Here is a 21,786-nt window from a genome sequence, read left to right on the forward strand (position 1 = left end):
ATGAACCTGTAACAAACAGCTTGATTGTTATACCTCTAACTACAAAAATATGCCCTGTTTTCATGATGAGGATCTGTGTGCTCAGTCTGTTAATTTATTTATTTTTTTAGCAGCTTAGAGGACTTGTTCCTAAGGGCACCTATTAAGAAATGTTCAGTAGCGTCTCACCATGTTGCCAGCCTTGGGACTCATGGGCTATTTTTAGATCCTGATGTCTGTTGCAACTGTTAAATTATGAAATTCATAGAGATCAACTGCTTGGTTTATATGCATAACATGTCTCTCCAGGTTCTTCAGTGGAGCTCAGTCAAATAAATACATGCTCTCATTTCCAGTTTTTAAATGCCCTGTTTCTGTATGATTATCCCATTGTGATAAATGCACACTGATTCATTTGCATGTTGCTGTGTTGCTTGGCAAATGTAAACGGGGCTAAAGAACTATTACTCTGAGAAGCTGTTTATTCTGAAATTTATTTATTCATTGAACATTGGTGTCTTATAATATTTCTGTTGCCACTGTTTTTTAAAGCATTAAGCCACTTGTGGCTGTTTTTACAGTCATTTTACCACAGGGGGTTAAAGGCATTCCACTTTCTGATATGCCTAAAACCCCCCGTAATGTTCCCTTGGTAAAATCACTGTTGAACATGGCGCATCATGGCTTATTGCTTTATATGAGACTCAACTGGGCAAGTTGTACATACTGAATTCTGTTTCTCAATGTGTATTAACCTTTCGTCAACTTTTCTTTCAATGTTTACACAGAGTCTGCAGTTGCCACAGAGAAGCCTTCCTCCCTTACATCCTCCTCTTCATCTGCTGCTGTGTCTGGCTTAAGTGTGGCCAATTCAGCCAGTGGTGCCTCTGGCTCTACAATCCCAGTTTCACCGGTAATGCAGTCTCCGGCCCCACCTACTCTTCTCCAAGACCCCTCCCTCCTACGCCAGCTTCTCCCAGCTTTGCAAACAGCCCTGCAGCTGAACAATGCCAGTGTAGACATGGCTAAAATCAATGAAGGTAAGTGTACAACTGCATCTCCAGTGGGAGAGTATAACTGAAAAGAGTATTAAAGGGCTGGACATTGGAATATTATCTGTATCAGAAAGTTTAATCTAAGAATGATCAATAAAGCACAAATATTTGCAAGGCATAAAAACACCTGTACAACATGAATTTAAGAAGATGTAACCAACTCTTGCACTGGCCCTTGCTAAGGGTACAATTGTGATGCTCATGGCTTGGAAATTTGTCATTTTAAGGGAATTTCAGAAAATGCTATTTAATAGTTTATTCCTATTCTACTCTATTAAATTCTATTTAGGAATGAATTTGTGATTCCAAATTTGTCATGTACCAACTCAAGCATATAATGCTTGTACTTGCTAGGCTATCAGCTTTTCCTCTCTAAACTTCACATCTCAGTGTTGATTCAGCTTTGCTGCTTCTCTGTACATGGCCTATGTGAAATTCCATTAGTGAGCATGTGTCATTGCTTGGTCAGTGCTTCTCGCTTTCGTCAGCTTCATTTGCAATCTAAGATATGCAGTTAACCCACTGGTCCAAGCCAGAAACCAATAAGAAATTTCTATCTAAATAGTCTAAATGGCATCTGGCCAGTGTTCTTTCTGTTTAACAGCTGCAATTTTAGAAACGGAGTGTGGCAATGTAATGTGGTCCATGACTGCTGCTGCGTTTCCTCAAAATGCATAATTATTGCAATTGATCTTGTTTAAAGTTTCAATTTAAAGGCAAGTAACCTGCACTAATGCAGGGAACCTGGGGTGTGAAGTGCTTTGCTTGTGGGTGGTAGATCAGAAATGCTCCCATTCGTGATAATTCTTTTTTGGGACTGAACAGTTTTGTCTGATCCTTAGCCATAAATTAGCCACCACTCCAGGACTAGACACAAAGCAGAATGTACAAATGCTGCTAAATGCAGTTGTGAAAAATGAGCATTTACATTAGGGATATGCACAAGTAATCGACTAATTGAGTTCTGCACCAGCTAGTCCATTATTAAAAATGTAAAAACAGTTCTTGAATATTGCAAATTGGTTTTCATTTGAGCAGCGATGAATATTCAGTCCCATCAGGGTTTCTACACTTTTTCCTGACTATTGCAGTTAAAAAATACTGAAATTGCTGCTGCGTTTCTCAAAAATTGTGAGGCCATTTGCAGTGTTTTTTCTGGTGTTTTGAAGTGCAAATTAAAAAATAATCATAGTATACTTGTGTAAATGAGAGTATAAGAGCAATTGCCTAATTCAGGGGTACTCAAGTTCAGATGCCAAGGGGGCCACATTTAAACCACATAAAATGTGAAGGGCCACAAATTAGAACTTGCATCGTAAGATTTTATTTATGACAATATTTACCGTTTTACTTATTTAGAAATGCAGTTTATTACCTGTCTTGCTAGTCTTTGTCCTATTTAAAGTAATACTGAACATGAAAAAAAAAATCTGGAACAAAAAATTGGAATAACAATTGTCTTGCAATATTAAAGCAAAAAATGAGAAATGTATGAGGAAAATCAAAATACAGGCTACTTTCTAAGCCCTGATAAAAAGTAGTCCTTGTTCCTAGTGGGAATTCTGAGTCTGAATTCTTTTTACCAGTGATTTCAGGTCAGCCTGTTGCTCACTGGTAAGCTGCTCTAAGACAGTCTGTCAAATGTCTGTCAGTTAAACGTGAACGTTGCTTTGACTTTATTATTCCCATTGCAGAGAAAGCACTTTCACACACATATGTAGATCCAAAGCAGGTCAAGATTTTTAAAGCACACTGACTTAATGCAGGGAATGTGTCTTTCAGAACACACTTTGTAAACATGTCAGTAAAAGTGACAAAAAAATAAAAATACTTCTTTTGGCCTGTTTATTCACAACGAGTACAAATAGCAATGCAGATCAAGCACAGGCGAAGCACTGATAGGCTACTTGGACGCATAGATATCATGCAACACCTGAAATAAAGCTTGCCACAAAGAACCGGCAAAAGTAATGATTATGCATGAAACATTTGAATTGTTTATCAATAAACTTGTTCTATGTCAGTGGCTGCAAAGATAAAGTTGACGATGCAGCGCATATAGAAATGCACACTTCATATGAATTAGCAAGCAGAGAGTAGGTCATTTCTTTTAGTTTTTAATTGTTTTGTTTAAAAGTAGATATTTAAAGATTTCTATAGATGACAAGTAGTTTATACGCTGAGTTTCAGATAATTTATGAGACACGTTCCAGTTCACGCGCTGGCGCCTCCATGTCCTGATATTGTCTACTATTAGTTTCTTCTTATTTATTAATCCAGGCAAATTTGTTGATGAAACATTGATTAAAATGAAGATAAAATTTATACAAAACGAAATCTTCAAGCAAAAATGACATTCGAAGATCACTAATAATTATTTGATTATTATTCGAAAATCGCACCCCTCCACCACATGCACGCGCAAATGCATGTATAGGACACACACCAGAGCATGTGAGCAAAGCGGAGCGGTGCGACGCTTATAAGTTAAAAAACTTAAACTTATAAATGTTCTTGTTTAATATCATCTATGTTGATTATATGAAAAGGGAACCCATGAGATGAGTAAAATAGGATCATAAGGTGACCAATATATCGGAGAAAATTTGGAATGGGTCAGACATCATTTTGACTAAAGTTTTGTTTTGGAGAAAGCGAATTTCTTTTTGTATACATTGTATCTTAATTTTAGTCAATGTTTCATCAACAAATTATCCAAAGCGTCTGCGGTATACATGTAGGCTATAGCTACCTACATATATGTCACACGGTCTAATATTTGCGCAACCTTTGAGCTCAAATTATAAAAAAAATGCATTAATTTTTTGCATGACGCGGGCCATAAAATGAATGCCGACGGGCCGGATGCGGCCCACGGGCCGCCTGTTGAGTACCTCTGGCCTAATTATTTTACTGCGTAACAACTAAATATGCATATATCTATATGTATGTACAAATATGTAATTCCAGGTTAGTGTAAATCTTTTTTTACTGTTATTTTTAAGTCTTTTATAGTATTATTTTTATGAACGCATATTGTTCATTTCATTTTGTTCTCAAAAGAAAACCATAGTTTGAAGTACATGGTAACATTTGTGAATAAAACAAAAACTGTTTCACGTGCATGTAATACTTGATATTTTTTACTGACATTGTGATTTATAAGTAAGTTAGTTTACATGCAAGATCCTACACAGATAATGCTTAATAAGCTGACAGCGTGTGTGGTCATGTAATGGCTTTCCTTTATCAGGGTATGGTCATTAGTGGTTTAGCATGTATAGATTTAGTTTGGCATGTATAGATTTTTTTCCCTTAACTCTGTTTCTTGTAAACACCTCTTACTGGCTTATCCAATTCGGCCTGTTTACATTTAGACATCAAAAGCAGATAATAATCCCATTATTTCAAATCTCATGTAAACATGGGTTTCTTGTGTTCTCTGACCCTTTGAATAAGATAATTTTTGTTAGTTTTCAGCATGTTGGTGTACATGTGAAAGTAATCAGTGGCCGTTCTAATGTGGTTCACAAACGCTCCCATCTGTCTTCCTTCTATTCTCTTTTCTTTATTTCTTGATTTTTCAGAGTTGTTGCCGTGTTTTTTTTTCCCCCTTAACTTTTTATCGTGACCTGCTGTGGAATTGAACTGCAGTAATGTGGCTTACAATTCAAAACTCTGGGATTCCCCCAATGTATGCAAATGTGAATGACGGTCAATATTTTACGTTGATGTGTATAAATGGGTAGTTTTTAGTGCATGTGCTTTTCCTACTGTACTCTCAGAAATTTTGAATTCGTTCTGCTTTGTTCACTTGTTGGGCTCCAACCTATGATGTTTGTTATCCAGTCTGTTCATGCACATGCACACTTCTCAAAAATCTGTGAGAATGCCACTTACATGTTTACATGGCCACATAAGCCATGTTCTTGTGGAAAACCCAGGTGTGTTAAATTGTTTTCTTTTAATCCCTTAAACGGCGTAAGGAAAACTTCTTTCCCATTTTCATGACACTTTATGCAAATACCCTGGAATAAACCATTTTCTTAATTGCATGTAAATGTGCTCAATGTTGCTGTGTCAGGCTGGTTCTGATTCTCAAACAGATCAATGTTTTTAAAGAGTAGAATGTTTATGCTTTTTTGGGGAAATCAACCTACAAAATTGCATCAATTACATTTTTCTTTGCAGGCATGTTTAAGCACTTTGTAACTTTATCGTAATGTCTGCTTTCTGTCTTCCCTTATTTTTAGTTATTTTCCCCTATGTTGTTCTTGCTTTATGGCTTCAATGTCTGTGTTCTGTGTCTCTCTGTAGTTCTCACTGCTGCAGTAACTCAGGCTTCGCTGCAGTCCATGCTCCATAAGATCCTGACTGCTGGTCCTTCTGCCTTCAACATCTCAACTCTGCTCTCCCAGGCTACTCAGCTGTCCAGCCAAGGTACACATACAAACACACACTGTTCTCTCTCCCCTGCGGTTTATACCTTTTTAAACACAAACTTGCACTTGACACCAATTGCTTTTGTTTGAAACATCTTTATGTGTGACTTTATGGTTGTCTTTCTTGTGACCCGCCCTTGAACTTTATAATTTTATTTCATGGTTTTAGAATCAGTTGGTGGCTTGAGATTTTGATGTTGACTTATTAGCTGAAGAATTCCAAGTCCACTTCCTTGAGTTAGCAGATGGGGTTAGTTAGCTTTTCAATTTTGGCAAATATCATTAACTATCTTTATGAGCGGTTCTTTGTGATGTGATTCGGACAAAACCAGACTGGAAATTGTCAAAGTTGCCATTTAAGAATTGTAGTTGACCGTAAATAACCTTTTCAATGATCTTGTCTATGAAAGGAAGATTTGATATTGGTCTGTAGTTGTATAATGGTATTTTCCAGATTACTCTCTCATTTGTTTTTGTAGGCTAGTTCTCAGTAGTTTAAAATTCATCTCAAAAGGTGAAATATTTCTCTGGTGCTGTTCTCAGTGCATGTTTTAATTGAACTGAGCTATCAAGCATCTACATCTGAGATGGATTTCAAGTGGAGCGATTGCATATATTGCGAGCTCCAGTGCTGAAAAAAGCAGCGCATCATCATTGGCCCATCACGAGCTGCATGCAAATTAAAGATTTAACAGAACTATTGGCTTCAAGAGACTTTGAATATAATGTACAAGTAATATGGACTTGTTTAATGGTGCTTTGATGCTTCTTTAATGTCATATTGGAGGTTGACCGTAGCAACCATGACACACAATATCAGAACACTGGAAAGTGCTTTTTATTTATGCGCTAATGATCAAGAGCCCGATCGCTTCACTTCTGAGTATGTGGACTTTAAAATGCAACATAAACTATGCTTTTTCTCCATGAGGGTTTAACAAATGTTTTCATAACTGTTTCTGTTCAAATTTTCTCTTTCAACCAAAAACCGGAAATGGCATTTTATGCAATTTTTGGCTGAAATATTTGTGCATTGTCAATGTCATGCTTACTATTATTGACACGCAGTATAAAGGGGTTTTTATACAGGAAATATGATTTTATGAAGGGTAATGCTGGCAATGTCTCCTATTTTACGTCTCATTTCTATTATTTGTCCCTTGGAGTAGCCCAGCAGTCCAGCCAGTCTCCAATGTCTCTAACATCAGATGCTTCATCTCCTCGGTCGTACGTGTCTCCCAGAATCAGCACACCTCAGACCAACACAGCCTCTCTAAAACCACCCCTCAGCACCACACCTTCACAGACCAAGGTATGCTGTGTTCACATGCCGTGGCGTATGATTGATTTTATCCAATATATATGTATACTGTGTGTGAATGTATATACAGCTCTAGGAAAAAATAAAGACCACTACAAAATGATCAGTTTCTCTGGAGTTACTATTTATAGGTATGTGTTTGAGTAAAATTAAAACTTTTGTTTTATTCTTTTAAGTAATGACAACATTTCCCCCAAATTCCAAATAAAAATATTGTCATTTAGAGCATTTAAATGCAGAAAATGACAACTGGTCAAAATAACAAAAAAGATGCAGTGTTCTCAGACCTCGAATAATGTTAAGAAAACAAGTTCATATTCATTTTTAAACAACACTATTAATGTTTTAACATACAGTGCATCCGGAAAGTATTCACAGTGCTTCCTTTTTCCACAATTTATGTTACAGCCTTATTCCAAAATGGATTAAATTAAAAATGTCCTCAAAATTCTACAAACAATACCCTATAATAACAATGTGAGAAGTTTGTTCAAAATCTTTGCAAATTTATTAAAAATAAAAAACAGAAATAAAATCACAAAAGATTTCAAACAAACTTCTATCACGTTGTCATTATGGGGTATTGTTTGTAGAATTTTGAGGAAAATAATTAATTTAATCCATTTTGGAATAAGGAATAATCATATTGTTGTTGGGTGACTATGCCACTCTTGTTGCAAAAATTCAAGCAGCTCGATTTTGTTCTATGGCTTGTGGCTGTCCATCTTCCACTTGATCACATTCCAGAGGTTTTCAATGGGGTTTAGGTCTGGAGATTAGGCTGGCCATGACGTTCTTGATCCAGTGGTCCTCCATCCTTACCTTGATTGACCTGGCTGTGTGGCATGGAGCATTGCCCTACTGGAAAAGCCAATCATCAGAGTTGAAGAACATTGTCAGAGCAGAAGGAAGCAAGTTTTCTTACAGGATGACCTTGTACGTGGATTGATTTATGTGTCCTTCACAAAGACAAATCTGCCCAATTCCAGCCTTGCTGAAGCACCCCCAGATCATCACCGATCATTAGTTTTGTGTTGTTTAAAAATGAATATGATATTGGTTTCTTGGCATTATTCGAGGTCATAAAACACTGCATCTTTTGTTATTTTGACCAGTTGTCATTTTCTGCAATTAAATGCTATAAATAGCAATATTTTTAATTGGGATTTGGGAGAAATGTTGCCATTTACTTTATAGAATAAAACAAAAAATTGCATTTTACTCAAACACATACTTATAAACAGTAAATCCATAGAAACAGATTATTTTGCAATGGTCTAAAAAAACATTCCAGAGCTTGTATGTCTTTGTAACACACTCTCCCTCTCTTTCTCAGATGAACTCTATGACAATTAAGTCCAGCTCTCTCCCTCCACCCTCATCCCAGCAGTCCATTCCCACAGACAAACATCACGACAATGGCAATTCTCCACGGATTCTGCAGAGACAGAGGTAAGAGATTTTGTGTTAAGAGAGGTCTTAAAGTTTGAAAATTGAGTAATGATTGAATAATTGGTCTGAAGGGCTTCAGGATGTTTAACTGCCCAGTGTATTTGCACTTCTCAGCCGCCATATTTGTAGCTTAATTTGGCTTGAATTGCTGTGTTTGACTGCCATCTTCTGGCTGTTTGTTGAACAGCAGCTCAGGTTGATGAGTTCTAGGCTTTAAATATGCTGGTAGTGAAGTACTGGCACACATTTTTGTACCAAAAGTTACCTGTGGTACGATAATAAGTTTAGCAAATTTAAGTACGTGATCTGAGGGATGTGAAGCGTTAAAGTTAATGAGTAAATGTGTGAAAATCTTTAAACGGTTTAATGCCTTTTACTGAATTTGACAGATTTATTGTGTAATTTGATCTAGATATCAAATACATATGGGATGATTAACAAAGGTTAAGCCATTTGCACTCATTGTGTTGTATAATGTAGTTTACATTGATGCTCAAATATTAAATACATTTTGGACAAACATTTCAAAAGAAAGATGTCAGATGACGGCAGAATAAATGTACTTTTTTATGGACCTTTAGATGACGTGGCATCCAAATGAATCGCCGAACCCAACACGTACTGTTTCTTTTTTCTTAAACGGTTTGTGTTGATGCGTTTTCTTTAAAACAATTATGAGCTTCATTGCAAATGATTGAAATTTAAGTATTAAGTATATTGATGGCTATAGTTTCAATTCATCAGTCGGCTTTGGCTGTTTATTGCTTTGTTTACAATTTGTTTATTATTAACTCAGTGCTGATAATGAGATAACAGAGGCTGGGATTGTACAGAAGACACATATTTGGCATTGGTCTTACACTAGTTCAGCCTGGCTACTAAAAATTTGAGGCACACAAATTAGTTGGTGCATCTCAAGACCAGGGTAGGAAACTACTCACCTTTCAGCTAAAGTCACCTTTTCTGAAGCTAATGTTCCCAAATAGTTTTTTTACAATTTTCAATATATAGTCAGATAAAAGTGTTACTTAAAGCTTAAACACTTAAAAAGCTTTAAATACAACAAATAAAAAATACATCTGGAACACCTGCTATGACTTTCTTTCCTCATGAGTTTGCATCGCTGAAAGACATTGACCCCTCTACTGTTTACCCTTCTTCCAGCAGTCAGAGGAGTCCGTCCCCGGGTCCGAATCATGTGGGTAGTAACAGCGGCAGTAATAGTGGTGGTGGTCAAGTAGTCAGTGGAGCGATGCCCCCAGGCTCAGTATCTGCCAGTGCAGCCCCAGGCAGAGCAACATGTTCCTTCACACCCACGCTGGCCGCACACTTCAACGAGAACCTCATCAAACATGTGCAGGGTTGGCCTGCGGAGCATGTGGAGAAACAGGTACGCTAACCTGAATTTTTCAATGCCATGGTTAAACTGTGTAGGATTAAAGACTTTTTGTTTCATTGATAATTAATAACTTTTGGCTTGTACGTGATTTTATTGTTGCAGTTTTTCATATTGTCCATGTTAATTACTCAAGTGGGTCAATTAATCATGAGTGTTTGTTTTACTAATTGCTTAAGCCAATACTTACTGATTTAGTGTTAACATAGGAAACAGAGTTCCCGCAGGGTTCTTCAAAAGTGTGTCTAATGCTTCCTACATTACACGACATTCAAAGACATCAGATTGTGGAACCGTTCATATTGCACAACTGTCTGTCTTGTCATGAAAGTCGTAGTGTTTTCAAATTACACGATGAATCAGCATCAGTGGTGAACACATTACAAAATTCAGTATTGACGAATCCCAGACGACTCTTCCTGAACTCCAAATTACGTTTCACATCAGAGTACACACGAGAAGTGATACGAGATATGAAAAATAATGCATTATCATATGTTATGCATTTCAGAATATAATGTGTATGTTTTTAATCGCCTAAAAATATCATATATTTTATTGGTTACAATATGAAAAAGTTGCTCCTACTGAAAAATCTACCTATTTGCTTAACTGACTGTCCAAGAGAATTGGCAATTCCTCTCCAACGCTTCTCTTTCTCCACCGGTTGTGGTACAGTTCAGATGAAATATCAAATAGGCACTGGTGCTCCTGCCAATGTTCCACTAATTTTTCCACCAATTCTTTGGTCCAATGAGACTTTCTTGATACCGAAGCCATACTAGTTGATGTTCTATTGCAGGTACATCAGGACTCCTCCCACTGAAACTTCCTGTGCCCCGTTTCTTGCTCTCTCATTGGCTGTAGGTCAATGCTGCAGTTTTATTCAGTCAAAACATATTTCACATTGCACGATTTGGAATCGCAGACTGGTCCAGATAATTAACATTCTAGATATCTCACTGATGGCCGATGGTGTATGTAATAGATTTATTTTTGTTAAAAAAAATTATTTTTGAAACCAACTTTCAAATTGCACTTCTAACAAAACAAAAAAGCAAAAAAACTAAATGGTGATCCAAAAGAAATTGTATTAATCACCTCTCACTTTTTACTTATATAAATTATGTTCTAAAGAAATTATTTCTGTAAATATAAAATAATTATATATATATATCTCCAAGCCATCCAAGATGTATCTGAGTTTCTTTCTTCATCAAAACAGAATTTAAAAATTTTAGGATTTCATTTCAGGCCTCCTCCTTTAAACAATGCAAGTGAATGTACTCTTGATGGTTCAAAATGCATATTTAGGATGCATAAAAATAATCCACATGACTCAAGTTGACAAAGGTCTTCTGAACCCAAACGATTTATTATTTTTAGAAACAAAACAGTACTTATAAACTTAACTACAAATGTTCACTTCCATACATCTCTGTGACACGCACTTATGAGAGGATTGGTAAGGTCACGCATCACGTGGAGGCAGGAAGCGCGTCATTGTTTACAAGAGAAACTTCCACAGACCAAGCGCCGTTCACTAACCAAAACAGCCCAAAACAATTTCAAAACAATACAAGATAAAAATAAATAATTTTCAAATAATAATAAATTACTGCAGTACATTTACAGTTATGCATTTTGCAGACGCTTTTATCCAAAGCGACTTACAGTGCACTTATTACAGGGACAATCCCCCGGAGCAACCTGGAGTTAAGTGCCTTGCTCAAGGACACAATGGTGGTGGCGAACCAGCGACCTTCTGATTAACAGTTATATGCTATAGCCCACTACACCACCACCACTCCTAAATAAATAACCATCCTTTATTTCAGTGCAATGCCATTGCATTATCAACTTGTGCTTTTTCTTTAGCAGAAATATATAGGCTATATGACTGTCAGGAATTCAAGCCACACAATTTGTAGTTAGTGCAACTAAGTGCAAGAGCTTTACTGAGATTCACAGGGTTTACACAGTGAGATCAATACTACAGGTGATATCACACAGAAGAGAAGCTTCACAAACATATTCATGCAGGCAGTGATGAGCAAGTGAATTGAGTGCAGGTGCAGTGAATTAGAAATTGGGTAATGAGGAGCAGAGCGCTGATGGAGGTGCAGAGACCGAGGGAGGTGTGATAATGACAAAGAATTCACACATACCTGAGTTCGCTGGAAAAACAGCAAGGGCAGAACCAATGAATTCAGACATCGACCCTTTTGTTTCTTTCACACCCTCCAATATTTGCGAGAATGTAGGTGTGTACTGATATCCAGGTTCAGTGTGACAAGCCAGCGCTTCAATCGCTCATGATCATTTATAAGCAATCGATGAAAAGTTTATATTTTTCCCAGTCTGCATTTTCTTTGAGGTTTCTGAAGGTTGAAGCATCCAGGACACACAGTATTGGGATGGGTTTTCTGATGTCATGACAACATGCATGAGTTGCTACATCAACGTAATATTGTATGATAATAAAGCAAGAAAAGTAAAAGAAAAGCATGATTTGTAAATGGTGCACAATTTCGATCTGATGCTTATTTCCTTTCAAAACTGCACGGAACTGTTTTTGCAAAGAGCTTGATTTGACAAGGTAAGTATGCGGTGCCTCGCTGCTCTTGGATCACATTCGAATGGATGAGCGTTGACACTACGAGCCCAATGTAGTCACTTGTTTTTTTCAACCACCTACGAATGTCTTTAAAATTTACAAATCTCAAAATGTTTTTGATCCCATTTACACCTATAAGCGTTGTCTTGTTTCAAACGAATCATCCAAAACGTATATTAATACCAGGTGTAAATGGGGTCTTGGCAATCAAGGATTGTGCTGTTAAACAATTTAAAAATCAGCCAGCTAGCAAAATATGTATATTTATTTCCATTACACCATCACTAACATAAGTATGGCTCTCTTGTCCAGGCTTCACGGTTACGTGAAGAGGCTCACACCATGGGCAGCATCTATATGTCAGAGAACTGCACAGAGCTGAAGAACCTGCGGTCACTGGTGCGAGTGTGTGAGATCCAGGCCACGCTGCGTGAGCAGAGGTAAGCATTCTTACACTGTTTAATATACATGGCATCTGCTAGTACATGCGCAAGCTCAGAAATATAGCATTAATAGTTATCAAAATCATTGTATTAATAAACAAGGTTATTATTGATGAAAACTATTACGAAGATGAAAACTAGCAGTGGAAAATATTATCATTAAAATAAAAATGAAAACTAAAGTGAAACTATAAATGTGAATTACAATTTGAACATAACAGAATCATGGAGAAAATGAATGAAGTTTTCATATTTTCAATCATTGTTGAATAATCTGATTTATAAAATCTCTCAAGCCTGATTTATTGATGTTTTTCTCAAAAAGAACTGGCGAGCAAACGTCTGATTGACATGTGGATCAACCAACCATAGTTCGCCTACATGTGTGATGTTTAGATGCACGTCAATATGGGGAGGGGCTCCCCATGAATACTGCACAAAAGAAATTAGAGCCTCATTTAGTCGACATCAGACAAAACTTCAGAATATATTTATATCTATGAGCTTTGGAAACTTTGGCAAATAAATGACTACTTGTTCTCTTGTGTGGGTCGTTTGACACAAGTTGTGTGATTTCCAGTCCATGCTGCTGATAAATGCTGAGATGTCAGAGTACTTACTGCTGAAGGTATCAGCAATGAAACATTTATAGCACATTTCATTAATGTCATCAATTGTCATTACAGGCAGATAATATTGGTAACACTTTACAATTAGGTGCTTTATGCTAACATTATTAAATCCTTTAGGTATCGTCAGGTTTGGGAGGGTTACTTTTGGAATGTATTCCACTACAGAATACATGCTGTAAAATGTCATTTGTAACATATTCCGTTAGATTACTCAAGGTCAGAAACGTATTCTAAATACTTCTTCAGCACTGGTAGATTTTTTTCGCTTGTTTTGACTAAAAACTGCCAGTACAGTAAGACAAAATACACATGTTAAAAATACATTCTCTGAAAAACCTAAATATAGGGCTGTGTATCGTTCAAAAATTTGAAACGATACACAGAAAATAAAAAAACTCAGCAGGAAAATTACTAACCGGTATTACCAATGGTTGGATGCTAAGTGGTACTATGGGGTGATTTTTGTTAAGCAGGGTTAGGGTTAAGATTACACAATAAAGCAAGACACCTTGATTTCAAACTTTGAACTTCATTTTTTATTTATTTTAACTAAAAGTTCAAATGAAACTGGAAAAAATAAGTGCATTTAAAATGTGTTTTTCAACTCTTTGAAAGATGGTTTTACAACAGTTGTGAACATCTCTCTGGCAAAAAAGCTTCATCCGTGCATTCTCTACCTGTCGGGTATTTCGGTATCCAGGAAAATATATTGTGTGTGAATACTTTAGTTTTGTTCCCTCCTCCACGATATATATTTCCAATTACATCAGAAACCTCGGAGCTGTGAGATGAGTGAATATTCTTGCTTTATTGATTTTGTATTGGAAATTAAATAATTTATTTAAAAAATGAAAAAGTCCAAACTAAACGAAAAAGCAAATAAATAATAATGTGATAAAATAAAATATACACACATATACATATATATATACACACACACATACATGTATACATACACGTAACCACCTTTCCATTTACTTTCGGGCAAGAATCCGTTTGAACATTACTTGCACAAAAGACATAAAAACAATTATAAATGTAAAAATAATAATTATGATGATAATAATCACTGAAATATAAATCATGGTTCGAGGTGAACATGTTTTTGTATTATTTTATATATTTTGTATTATTTTACAGGCTGCAGAGCTGTGTTCAGTAAACTGCTGTGTGGAAATAAAGAGAACTGAACTCAAAGCAGCACCTCAACTGAGAATTTGCAGCACTCGTAAAAAAAAATACAAATCGGAAGGTAGAAACAAAGTGTGAGATCTTTAGATGCGCATGTTCCACGAGACTGCACGCCTAACAGCTCGTCATATATGCCCATATACGGCTTTTCTGTCATCTATACTTAATATAATAAAGAGTGTTCTTAAAACGTGTGTCTTTGTGTCTACGGGCAAATTATTTGTTATATTAATTTGATTCTAATAATAATTTAATAGATTAATGGGAAAACGAGCCAAAAATTGTCATGACGTGATTCAGGATGGGTCAGTTTACATTTTCTTTCTGTATGTAGGATAATTTACAGTTTATGTTTTGTGACTTTGTATAAAGTTACATTTGTGCTTGGGTATGTCAATATGCCAATGTTTGAAATGTTTAGATTCAACATATACACAGATAGTTATCTGTATATACATGAGTGTACTTTGTTTCTTGTGATGTAAAAGCCTAACCAGGGACAAGGGATGCAAATTAGCTTTATGCTATATATGCCCTATGTACACTGCATTGGTTGTCTGTGTGTAACAATGCCTAGTGTATTGTCCCTGTTAAATTAATAAAAAATCACTCTGACCATCATTGATCCCAAGATCATCGTCTGTTTGCTCAACCCGAATGTGCATTTCTCTCTAGAAATTAACAAAATGTTCAGACAGTCTCTTGCAGTGTTTTCCGACACATTCAGGATCATCAGCAATTGTTCCTGTGTCGCTGCGGCTCGCTTCATGCGTGCGCTTGTAAAAATAATATTTTAAAGGCTCATTGTTACGGTTTAGTATTTCTCTGTAATGTAGAACAGTGTTAGCAATGTTACTTATAACATTCTTTCTCAGCCCTGGAACTCAAACCATTTTCTGATACTAGTGTTTTTCCATGATGCCAAAACAGCTTAATCACCGGCACTTTTAGATTTGGGCACAGCTAGCATGCTACATGCTTTTCGCTGACTAGATTAACCCCTTAGGTATCGAAATTTGGTACCGAACAGCAATACTAAATTGTTTAGAGGCAGTTCCGTTGGTGCCTAAAATGTATCAAACTCGATACCCAGCCCTACATAAATATCTTATGCAGTGTTGTTTCTAAAACAAGATAAATCAAATTGATCTTAAAGCATTTTTAGATATTTTTACAGGAAAACAATAATTATTAATGTTCATTTTAACTAATGAAATTAACTAATGTTAACAAATACAAACTTGTTGTAAAGTTTTACAGATACATAGTGATGTTATAACGGATAAACTAAATAAAAACTAGAAATGGCCATTTTAGGAAAAAATTCAAACAAAATAAAAACGAAACTGAAATTGAAAACCTAAATGCACAAAATGAAATATAACTAGTTCAAAACTAAAATAAACCTGGTATTAATTGATATAAATGCCAGTGTGGATTGTTCAATGACTCACATTTTTGTTTAGCATATTGACTGACTTTTGTTCTCCCTTTCTCTTTCTTCCACATAGGATACTATTTTTGAGACAACAAATTAAAGAACTTGACAAGTTGAAGAATCAAAATTCCTTCATGGTTTGAGGAACTCTGGGTTTGTGATGTGGTTTTGAAACAGGAGGAGAGAGGGGTAGGTGAATGAGTGGGGAAACCCATTTCATGTGCGTGGAACCCTGGAGAACCAAAGTTCTGTTGCGTTGTGCTCTGGGCCCAGTCTTACATTTAACGAGCTGCAGCGAGGTCTTTCTTGAACTGAGGGTGGGGGAAGGGCTGAACTGGGGTGGAGAGGATTTTTTGCGGGCTGCCCCCAACACGCCCCTCTATGTAGATTATTTGTAGATGTTATTTCCATGTTGTACATATGTTTTGTAGATGAAGCTATGGGAAGCCATGCCTATCAAAGCTTTTGAAATCCAAACATTAACTAATCAGCACCAAGGCAGACTGGGATCTCAAGTGCCCTCATTGCCACCAAATGTAGAACTCAAATTTTAAATGAGTATTTAAAAAAAAAATACTCTTCAGGAAAATGATCGGTGAGCCATTGCCTTGAGCATGTACCAGATCTGCATGGAAAAGGTGGACTAATCGACCAGGACTATTAACGAGGCTGATGACCCACACTCTGTCTTCTCACAGCTGTGCACATGCAACCACCAGATCATTTTCTTTCTTGACATATGAAAATAGTAGTAATGCTACATGGTTTTTTGGTTAGTTTATCAATTACTTTCTCTGGTTGCACTATAATGGTTTCATTCCCTCACCCCATGCCTTTTGAGTGGGTTTACATCATGTTTGTCCACGATGGTTCAGTGGTCTCCTGGCTGCCCCAAATGGCCCTGCTACGCCCATGGTCAACACCAGTGCCTGCTAATGTGATGAATTGAATGTGTGCAAAAACAACAGAAAGTGCAGATCGCACACCAACAGAGAGAGAGAGAGGAGAGAGAACCATTCCTATAGCTCACCCTAAATGCCAAGCACACATGCACCACGTGTTGTTCCCCCACCCTTCCTCCTCTGGCAAGAGATGAAGACTGGTTTTCTCCCAGAATCCCCTTTTTTTTTTCTTTAATCTTTCCAGATTATTTTCTTTTCTGTACCCCTGTTTTGTTTAAAAACTGTACTTAAAGAAAAAGGGGAAAAAAAGAATGCAAGGTCTTTATGGAAACTTGTGTTAAAACCAGAGTTCATTCCTATGTACAGTTGCTAAGTAATAATGAAGTTAAAGATTTATTCAAAATTGCAGTGATTACTAGTCTATCAGATATGTTGTATTCATAAATTATTACCACACATTTTCCTTTGCACCCTAATTGGATGGGATGGGAAAAAGTTCTAGTGGAAAACAGGAAACCGAGGGTCAGTCAAGGACTGGAAATCAACATCCCTGTTAGACCAGGGTCAGGGCAGGGTCACTTGGGGTCAGAAGGTCAAATGTGAAATGTATGTATTGTAATAAACATGCTAAACTAAACTTTGTTGGGTTTATTTTAGTGTGTGTATGTGTGTGAGAGCGCTGTGCTGATTTGGTTCCAATATATACCTTCACAGTCTATAATGACTACTAGAATTAAAATTGGACTTCAAAGGAAGCTTAGTTGTAGGCTGTACACTTTGGAAACAGTCTGCTGGGTAGTACTCCATGCTTCTGGATGCTCCAGACATTTAAAGTCCTCCTGAGATTTAAAAAAATAAATAAAAAAAAAGCTAATTTTACTTTCCTTACATAGACAGTTTCTAATACTTTATAAATGTAATTTACTTTTACATTTAAAACACAAATGTGACATTTAAAATATGCAAAATGCTTGTCAACTGATCTCACATCAGCAGATGACGTGTCCCATCATCTAAATCAGTTCAAAGCCAAGAGTAAGAGAAGATGTGAGCCTGAAAGTCTGGACTCTGTTTGAGGTCTGAGCTCTGAAGAGAAGGTTATGCTAGCATGCTGGCTATATTTAAGATTAAATGGTCTATGATTTCAACTGTAAATATTATTATGTGACTGAATTAAAGCATGAAGTAAGGTTGATGGATGTATGCTCTATGTAGAATTTTGCTTGAGTGAATTAGAGAAAAAGACAACAGCAAGCAGCTGGTTACTTGGATTTCTGAGATTAGAACATCCTGTAGCTGTAACGTTAGTCTGCCTGTTAACTAAAATGCAAGCCTTTTTCACTTATGAGCTGAAAACCACTCTTAAAGGGTTGGCAAATGTATTTTATCATTTACTCTAGTCTTTTCAAACCCATATTATTTCCTTTAGTGTAACACGAGGAAATGAGGAAGAATTAATATATGCTGCACTTTTTTTCCTCATTCGAATGGGGGACTGAGGCAGTCACCCTAGAATTCTGCCTAACATCTTGTCTACAGAAGAGAAAAGTCATGTGTTTGGAACAATATTAGGGTGAGAAAATAATGACAGAATAGCAATAGCAGAACACTTCTTGGTTCTAAATGGAACAATTCTGTTTTTCTATTCTTAAAGAAGGAACCCTATTTTAGTGTGTTTGACTTTGAGGCATCGTCAGATATACTGTCATGCTACTAGATTCAAGATTCAAATAGCTTTATTGACATGGTACAAAAAATAAGCTTTGCATAGGTGTATAGTAACATTAAATATACATAAATACACAAAATAACGTAATAAAAAGTGGAGAAATAAACAGTGGAAATATAAGCAGTTTATGTTATGTTTCCTTTTTTATCCTTGTTGCACTCTGTTTCAGTTATTGTCCAGTCGTGATCCTGTTCCACTGTTCTTTCCTTGTTGAGGCAGGACTCGACATACCTAGCAGCTATCAATCTCCATTCACATCTCTCAATCTCGTTCCAAACCTTTAATGCTTCAATGATACTCATTCTTGATTTATCTTTGATAAAACTTCCCTTTATTCCCTTCCCATTTTGTTGATCCAAGCAAGTGTTGCTACACTCAACATGAACATTGTAGTGTAATACTTGAGTCTCAATTGGCCATAGTTCAAAGATGATCTGCTGATTCTATAGTAAATTACTGGCCTATTATTTCTCAGAAAAAATAAAACAAAGTTTAGCCTGTTTTTAAGATGTACACAATTCAATTTCATAACAAAATTCCATCATATTGAACTGTGTAATTTTAAACAAAATTAAATAAAACGTAAAATATTTAGTTTTTTGTAAATGTTATTTTGTAAAAATTTTGCTATTCCATTTGATGGAATCTTTGGTTATGAAATTGAAATGCATAAATCTTAAATGTGTGTGTGTGTGTGTGTGTATATATATATATATATATATATATATCACACACATTTAAGATTTATGCATTTCAATTAATTTTGTTTAAAATTACACAGTTCAATATGATGGAATTTTGTTATGAAATTGAATGGTGTACATTGATATATATGTATATGTATAATGTATAGAATATGAATATATATGTATATATATATATATATATATATATATATATATATATATATATCAGTTTATAATGCACAACCTCAGAATGTATGTACATTGGTGAAGTAAATTGCACAGTTTTTGACCTGGTGGTTTGTACCAAAGGACAAAGTGAACATGTCATATCAATTTCTAATGATATAAAATAAAATACATAAGCTACGCATCCTACCATAATATAAGATACATAAAGCATGTAAAAATACAATAATTTGCATAGATTATTCAAATAATGTCTAGCAGATGTCAATACAGTTCCTTTGCTTTTTTTCGTGTGTGTGTTCTAATCATATGTGGTTGCTTTTCAGTCGTACCATGAACTTTAACTTATGGGCACTAGAGGGCAGCACTTGATCATTCCAAATGCAACATTTTCAAAAACGTATTTTAAAAATATTTTAAAAGTTAATTAACATATTTATTTTGCCTTATATTGTTGATATTTCTCAACTGTTTTTCTTAAATTGTAGACTATTTAAACAGGCCACATAATATTATTTTATAGCCTCTAAACTGAAATGTATTGAAAAAAAAATCGATGTTCTAATATTACGAAACACTTCAAAAAACATCTTAATACTTGAGCACCTTTAGCAGACTGGCATTATGGAATAATCCTCATCATTTAGCAGATTACTGAAATTCCCTTTAATATGTATAATATAATATATAAAATGAGATGTGGATCGAATTAAGGGCAGATTGAAAAACAAGCCTGTGTCGCAACATTGCTCCCAGACAATCCAATTGTTGTATGTAAAGTATCAGTTTTGATATGCCATGGGCCAGTTCCATCAGACGCTTGGATAAGTCTACGAAGGTGTGAATCTCACCATTTCAAGCAGGACTGGTTTTGAACTGGCGCCTCTGTGAAATTACCAACAATTAGGATAATTGCTGTCAATCCGGTCATTTCTGTAGGTCTCTGAATGTGTCCCCCGAAGCGGAATCGCTTCTCTTTGCCCTTTGACACTGAATCGATGGCCGTCCATCAGCAGTGAGCGTCTCCCAGTCTGTCTCTCTCATCATCAAACACTTCCCTATCTCCCGTGCCACTGCCATGAGCTACAATAAACCAAATTAGCGTCACATTCCTCACAAAAATAGTGTCAGCACAACGAAAACATTTTTATAGGGTTTATTATAAAGTTGAACTTTTTTCAAGTAGGCCTATCCATTAACAAGAACATTTGAAGAATCAACATTAACTAAACTTTAGGAAGTTTTTCTTGTAAGCTATAGTCTACATTTACAAACTACAAGGTTCTACAAATTCAATTAAAGTAAAATCAGCTTCCACATTTTCTAACAAAGGAATCTTACAATGTCTGTACAACAATGTTTTTTGGGCAAAATAATGAATTGGGCTGTAAGTGTGGGAGAACATACAAAATCCTATGGTTATATAGAATTATGGTTTGTATATAGAGCTAAATATTGTCATACTGTAGCACTATATGCTTGGTTATATTCGTTTAGCATATATATATATATATGGTTGGGGAGTAAGGGAATACATGTAACGGGATTACATATTTAAAATAGAAAATATAAGTAACTGTATTCCACTACAGTTACAATTTATATAATTAGTCATTAGAATACAGTTACATTCTAAATGTATTTTGATTACTGAAGAGATTACTTTGCATTTTATTGTAATTTGTTTAATTTAATATTTAGCCGTTTCAGATGGAAACATTTATACATATAAATTATGTGATCCAAAGTACATTTGAACAGTGGTGAATCACTTTCTTATGATGAGTTACATTCATGCGAGCAGACAGAGAAGTTTGTTTGAAGTAAGTTTGGAGCAGAAGAAATAGAAATAAACATTGTGTAAATTGTCATCTTTACACTGAGCTAAAATGCTATTTCTAGCCATTTTACATGCACGTTACCAGGCACAATCATATTTTTTTATGAAGAAAATTCATGTTGGATCATAATTTCTATTTGTCTAGTAAGACCTTTTTCATATTAGGGCAAAAATCACATTCTTGATAATCATTTTTGTATAGTTTTCCTGTAAAATCTAAAATGCCTTGCAACAAGATCAATTTGATTTATCTTGTTTTAGAAACAACACTGCAGAAGATATTTAGGTTTTTCAGAGAATTTATTTTTAACATGTGTATTTTGTCTTACTGAGTTTTTAAAAGTCAAAACAAGTGAAAAAAATCTACCAGTGCTGAAGAATTAATCCAAAGTATTTAGAATACGTTACTGACCTTGAGTAATCTAACGGAATATGTTACAAATGACATTTTACAGCATGTATTCTGTAATCTGTAGT

At 35.6% G+C, this 21,786-nt stretch overlaps 1 protein-coding gene across 1 annotated transcript in view; it reads left to right on the plus strand.

Annotated features, from left to right (window-relative positions):
* LOC127627112 (WW domain-containing adapter protein with coiled-coil) overlaps positions 1-17,495 on the plus strand; it is a 41,328-nt gene extending 23,833 nt beyond the window's left edge. Inside the window, exons 7-13 of the mRNA XM_052103362.1 lie at positions 768-1,019; positions 5,352-5,474; positions 6,646-6,788; positions 8,134-8,249; positions 9,414-9,639; positions 12,575-12,702; positions 16,040-17,495. Of these exons, the coding sequence (XP_051959322.1) occupies positions 768-1,019; positions 5,352-5,474; positions 6,646-6,788; positions 8,134-8,249; positions 9,414-9,639; positions 12,575-12,702; positions 16,040-16,109 (1,058 nt within the window). The 3' untranslated portion in view covers positions 16,110-17,495. The remainder of the gene's footprint in view (positions 1-767; positions 1,020-5,351; positions 5,475-6,645; positions 6,789-8,133; positions 8,250-9,413; positions 9,640-12,574; positions 12,703-16,039) is intronic.
* The last annotated feature ends 4,291 nt before the right edge of the window (positions 17,496-21,786 follow it).

This window comes from Xyrauchen texanus, chromosome 33, assembly GCF_025860055.1.
Source record: "Xyrauchen texanus isolate HMW12.3.18 chromosome 33, RBS_HiC_50CHRs, whole genome shotgun sequence".
In the NCBI taxonomy this organism is placed as follows: domain Eukaryota; kingdom Metazoa; phylum Chordata; class Actinopteri; order Cypriniformes; family Catostomidae; genus Xyrauchen; species Xyrauchen texanus.